This window comes from Penaeus monodon, unplaced genomic scaffold, assembly GCF_015228065.2.
Source record: "Penaeus monodon isolate SGIC_2016 unplaced genomic scaffold, NSTDA_Pmon_1 PmonScaffold_20829, whole genome shotgun sequence".
Taxonomy (NCBI): domain Eukaryota; kingdom Metazoa; phylum Arthropoda; class Malacostraca; order Decapoda; family Penaeidae; genus Penaeus; species Penaeus monodon.
The window spans coordinates 1-5920 of record NW_023650623.1 but is presented as its reverse complement, the minus strand read 5'-3'; the positions used below and the strand labels follow the sequence as shown (position 1 = coordinate 5920).

General features: G+C 49.0%; 1 protein-coding gene across 1 annotated transcript; it reads left to right on the top strand.

Annotated features, from left to right (window-relative positions):
- Nucleotides 1–1579: 1579 nt before the first annotated feature.
- On the top strand, nt 1580–5359 carry LOC119570016 (proline-rich proteoglycan 2-like; the record flags this gene model as incomplete). The annotated part of the gene is made up of 4 exons (XM_037917938.1): nt 1580–1711; nt 2118–2195; nt 3978–4045; nt 5112–5359. Coding segments are annotated over exons 1-4 (526 nt in total), but the record flags the coding sequence as incomplete, so codon positions are not given.
- Between the last annotated feature and the right edge of the window lie 561 nt (nt 5360–5920).

The window sequence follows — 5920 nt, the reverse complement described above, 5'->3', positions numbered from 1 at the left end:
TTTTTTCAAATATTTCTTCGCTCGACCCTGAGTTTCCACGTTTTTTGGCCCCGCTTTTTCTTTATCAAAACGGCAACAAGCTTGCCAAGTTGAAAGTTCTTTGCCCTCTGCGTCACCAATTTCATATTTCCCCCCTGTATCACTTTTTTTTTTTTATTCACGGAAAAAACTTTCCGCTGTGGAAAGTCTCTTCTTTTGGATGTTTTTTGCTAACGGAAGGGAACATTCTGTTCCCTCCCCAGAATTTTTGGGTGGTGCTCCCCTCTCAAGGCTTTCCCCACTCCCACTAACGCAAGATCTGTCTATTTCCGATTTTTTCTCAGAAAGATCCTTCAAAAACCCAGATGGCTATTAGTCCGCAGCCTCATGGAGGGGCTTTTTCCACCTCACCCCAGAGGGCTCCCTTAGCTCACACGCCCCTTCCTTCCCCACGGCGCCCGCTGAAGCCAGGCCCCGCGTGGCGGGCGGGGCCCCCCCGTGGGGGTTTTTTTCCGACCTGGGGACTCACGCCCAAACTAAAGTGAGTCTTGCCGCCCCGGATGCCCCGGCCCAAGAAAAAGAATTTACCGCAAGTAAAAATCGGCCCCAAAATTTCTTCACGGGGACGCCGTCTCCCTCGAGGAAAGCCCGAGCCCTCCCCCATAGCCCCAGCCAAGCCTTTTTTCGACTCCCAATAAATTTTCCAAACCCGGGAAAATCTTCGTCCCCCCCGACGCTTACGATTTTTCCATCTCAACGGGCCCCGGGCCAAAAAGCAGGAGGAAAAAAACCTCCTTCCACCCCCCCGCCCTTCCCACGGCCCCCGTCCGGGAGAGCCGGTTCTGCCCCCCTCCTTCCGTCAGGAATTTCGCTCCTGCTCGGCGACAAAGGGGGGGCGAGAGGGACGAAAGAGGGGACTCGGTCCAAGCATCAAAAAAACAGGCAGACTGAAACCTTCTCCTTCACCCTCCGACGGAAGTCCAATTTGGAAGTCGGAAGCTTGGTTCCCAGACGGGAGGCGGGGTCGCGGCGTCCGAGGCACGAAGGCGGCGCTGGGAAAGGGGGCGTTTGGGTGACGAGGACGGGACAAAAAAAACCGGAACATTAAAATATTTGGGGTTCAAATTTAATTCCTTTAGAGGGCGGACGGATCATTTTGGAAAAAAAAGGGTTTTAGGATGGCAGGTAAACTGTGGGGTGATAATCTGGAATGTAGGCTGGTCCCATTGTTCCGCAACTAACACTCCCCACCAGGGGGGTCATCCCACACCCCAAAACGCATCCGTCCCACCCCTCCTCCTTGGGCATGACGCTTAAAAACTGTGTAATTCTCTGTTCTCTTCAGGCTTTTTTTGCATCACTATTCAAACCCTTTTAAAAACATCCCAAAGAAAATTTTTTTATCAAATTCCCCCCCCTTTTGCTTAAAGCAAAAAAAAAAACTGATTTTTCCAGTATTCTTTCCTCCCAAAAAGTGCGATCCCATTCAAAGGAGAGAAAAAAACCCGCAGGGTTTTTCGGCCTCCCCGTTCCTCAAAACGGAGTGACAAAAAACCCGGGGGCCCGAGGGTTCGAGGGTTTTTCGGGGGGAAAGCCCGGGATGGGCCCCAGACACGGCCCGGGCCCCGTCAACCATGCAAGAAGGCCACCCGCCATCGGGGGCCCCCAAAAGGCCATCGCGAAGGCCCATGGCACCGCGAAAGACCTCCGCCCAGGGAGTCGCCTCAGGCAGGTCGGTGCCCGCCTGAGATCGGCCCCGGGGACGCCCCCCATGGGCCCACCCCCCCTGAAGGCCATCGGAAGAAGGGAAGGGGGAGAACTTTTTTTTTTGGCCCAGGGGTGCCGTTGGTCCTTGTTTGGGGTTTCCGTTGAAAAACCCTGTGGAGAAAATGTCCGTCCCCCCCCCCTAGAATCCAGGGTTCCCTCCTTCCTCTGTCAAGCATTTTAAACATGTCAATAAACAAAATGATTGGTTTTTTTTTTTTTGGAAAATGTTTTTTTTTTTGTAAGAAGTTTTGGAAAGGGAAATGTTACCGGGTTTATTGGAGAGTAAGCGTTTTTTTTTATTTTTAATTGAAAGGGAAAAAATGAAGGGAAAAAAATATTTTTAAATTTGAACCATAGTTTCATTTTTACAGCCTCGTTTACCGATTTCCCTGAAGGGATGGACGTTTAAACCGGGGCGGCACACTAGCCCCACCCATCCCCCTGAAAAGGTAATGTTTCTTTTTCTTTGACGCAGTAAAAGAAATAATAGATATGGGAGTATTTTTTTTTCTGTAATCCATAGTATGTTTTTTGTTTTCGTGGAATTCCAATAATACGTTTAATTACATTTGTTAATTTTCTTGTTTTTTTCTTTTTCTTATTTCTTCATTTCATTAATTTTTTCTTATTTTTTCCCTTTATTTCTCTTCCTATCCACATTTCTATTAAAAGTAGTTTATTCTCCCTCTTGATCTTTCTCATTATTCTTTAAATCCATTCTCTTTCAGAGGAGATCTCAGTGAAATGGACTGGGAAATCGGGCCCGGATCATTTTTCCAGATTCAAAGCGTCTAAAGGAGTAAGTATAAAACTCTCAAGTCCAAAGGAGTATAACAGGGCGAGTAGAGTAAAAAAAAATGTTTTCCTTTGCAAGTAAAAAAAAAACAAAAAGTCACTCCATACTGTTAGGGTGGAAAGAAACAGGGGGGGACTGTTGTAATGGTATGGGTTAGAACCTTCTTTTTAAATTCATGCCCTGCTTTCCATTTGTTCAGCTGTAAAAAGTGAGCTTCTTGCTAATACGAAAGGCGTTTTTTCATGCTGCGGTTTCGTTGCGTGAGCCTATGTACGCTTTTCTGATCTTTTATTTTTTGTTTCTTATCTTTTTTCTCGTCCTCAACATGACAGTATTTTAGTTTATATGCGTTTGAAATTCGTTCCGACACCAAAAAAAAGGGTTGCGAGACCAGGCCACTTTAGTTAATTGATTGGGGCGGGGGCCTAAAGACTTTCCAAAAATGAGTTTCTTGCTGACAAGGTTACCTTTTACTTGGATTATAATCTTCAACCACTGTCATGGCTTATTCACTCTTGGCTAAGTCTAAACGAAACCCTGGCATCAGCTTCACTCACCGCGCGAGCCTTCCGCTGCTTTGTTGGGGCAATACGCAGCCTTCTAATATCACGGCTTCTGCGCTGACCTTTCCGCCTATTGCATTGCCTCGCGGGACGATACTGGTTCTCGCTCTTTTCTCCCCGCGGTGTCCGGGGACGACCGTAGAGCCCAAAAAAAAAAACCCGCTTTCCTCCTCCCTGCTTTTGGCCATTGGCGCTTTTCTCTTTCTAGATCTGTTCCTTTTCCCCTTTTCAAAACCCCAAAGGGGGGGGAAAAGTTTTTTTCCACCTAAAAAAGCCCGTCGGTCGCGGCTGGCAGCGCGGGTGCCCCCCCCCCCAGGGGGCCGCCGCCTCCACACCGCCAAGGGGGGGTGGGACGAGAAAAGGGGGTGCCCCCCCCCGGGGGGGGGCCGGGGGGGGACGCCCCCCCCAGCACCCCCGGAGCGTGCCGAAGGGGAAGGGGGTGCCCCAAAGGGGGCCCCAAAAAAAAACTACTAAAAAAACCCAACCCCCCATTAAAAAAAAACTATTTCAAAACCCCCGCCCCGGGGGCGGGGGGGGGGACCCCCCCGGCAGAGGGGGGGCCCGCCGGCCAAAGCCTCCCCCCAAAAAAACCGATTACGAGACCAATGGTACGAGGGTTAAAGCGGGACGGAGGGGCAGTTTTTTTTGGCGCGGACCCACCAGCGAGGTCACGAAAAGGGGGGAAGGCTCAAGGCCCTCATCCCACAAACGAAGCCCCAAGAACGCCCCCGGCGACATCGGTTTTGGGGAGAAGGAATCTAATTAACGAGGGGAGGCCCCGCCCTGAAATCAGGCATCGACCCCCTTTCTTCAGGCCAAAAGAACCGGAAAGCTGGGAGTTAAAACCTTTCCCCCACACCCTCCCCCGCCAGGGCCCGAGCAGGGGGCCCAAACGTGGTCGTGGTCAGGGTGAGGGCGGCGAGGCAGGTGGGAGTCCCGTGTGAGGAAAAAGTCAGTAAAGGGGGGGAACGACTTGCAGGGGGGGATAACCTCCACGCCGGGCCATGGGATGTCTTGCTCCTCACCACCCCACCACTCTTCTCCTGCCCACTTTTCTGGCCCAAATGCAATCTTTAAAATACCGCAACTTTTGGGCGTTGGGGACTTTTTCCCCTTTTTTTTAAATAAAATTTAAAAATACTCTTTGTTTTGTTTTTTCATCAAATTTTCCTAATATTTTTTTTTAGATTCTAACACAGACTTGTAAAAACCGCCAGCCATTAATTTTACAATTTCATTAAAATGAATTTGAGATTTCCCAAAAGCCTTTAAATTTCAAAAGGTTTCAAATTTCGATTTTCAAATTTTTTTGAGCATTTTAGGTTTTGACCTTTTGAAAAATTTTTTCTTCCCCTTGGGGGACCCACGGGGGGAAACAAAAAGGGTAAACGAAAATCCCTTTTTGGTCTAGGGGGGGCGTCCAAAAAAAGCAAACCAAAAAAAAAAAACCTTCTTGCGCCTCCCCCGGGTTCGTCGTTTTTAAATTCGTCGCAAAACCCGGGCCCCCTCAGGGCCCGGCAGGGCCGCCCAAACGAGCCTCCGCCGAAAACGACCCCCCTCCGCGTTCGGCCTTGGCGGAGTCTTTCACCGGCACAAAGCTGAAACCAAAAAGGGAAATTCCCCAAAACCGTCTGTCCCCCCGGGTTTTCCGTTGGCCGCCTAAAAAAAAAACCCAAGGCCAGAAACGCCAGCAGGAAAAGCTTTGGGGGGAACCAAGGGGCTTTTCGGGGGGGCGGGGACCCGGGAAAGGAACCCAGGTTTTTTTATCGGACATAAAAGGGGGGGAAACCTTTAATTTCCCCGTGATAGAAATCGTGTCGGGGACCCCCAGACCAAAGAAGGAACTGCGGGACCTCTTTTCTCCAGCCTGGCCGGAAAAGGAAAGGGCCCCCTCTACAAACCGCGGGGGATTTTTAAACCCCGCCACGCAGGCGGGACACACCGGAAAACGGCCCGCGGCGGGGGGGACGCCCAGTACAAAACCATTGTGTGAAAACCAAAACCAGGTTCCTCCGACTAAGGGCCGCTGGCCAAACTGCCTCCGACTTCCTCTTCATTGGAGGGGAACGAGGTTCTCCGAGGGCGGGGTCTCCGGGGGGCCCTTCCGGGGGGGACCTCAAAGGGGAACGATTGAAACCCGTCCCGTCGAGGGGGAAGCAGGAGGAACCCTTCAAAAGAATCCCCCATCCCCCCGGGCCCGGGCAACCCCCCACGGGGGCCTTAAATGGCCTCCACAAAGCTTTCGGCCCTCCCAGTAAAACCAAAAAGGGGGGGCCCAAAACCCGGAGTCTGCTCCGGCGCAAAAAAACATTTTTTTTTCCTGTTTCTTTTTTTTGTTCCTCAGGGGGTCCTTACCGAGCCCCCTGTCTTTATTAAAAAAAAAAGCCCCCCGTTTTTTTTCTCCGCTCTGAGAATAAAAATCACCATTCCTTTTTTTTTTCTTTTTTTTTTTTTTTTCCTCCTTTTTTTGTATTTCAATTTTTTTTTTTGTTCTCCTTTTTGAAGCGGGGAAATTGTCCAACACGGAAAGGGTTTTCCAAATGGCTTGGGTTCTAATGAGTGAAAACTATTCCTGGCCCTTGAAATTTTTTATAAAAAGGTTTCTTCCCCTTCTAATTTTCAAAAGTTGAAATTGATAAGAATAAAATCCGTAATAAAAATTATATTTTTTTTCCGTAGGTCAGAAAACAAAACGTTTGCCAATTACAAACAATTAAAATATCCTTTACTCTTCCTTTCCAAAAAATTTTGGGTTTTTTTTAAAAATCCCCTTTCCTTTTATTATTTTTTCCATTTTTTTGTTTTGGTAATAAAA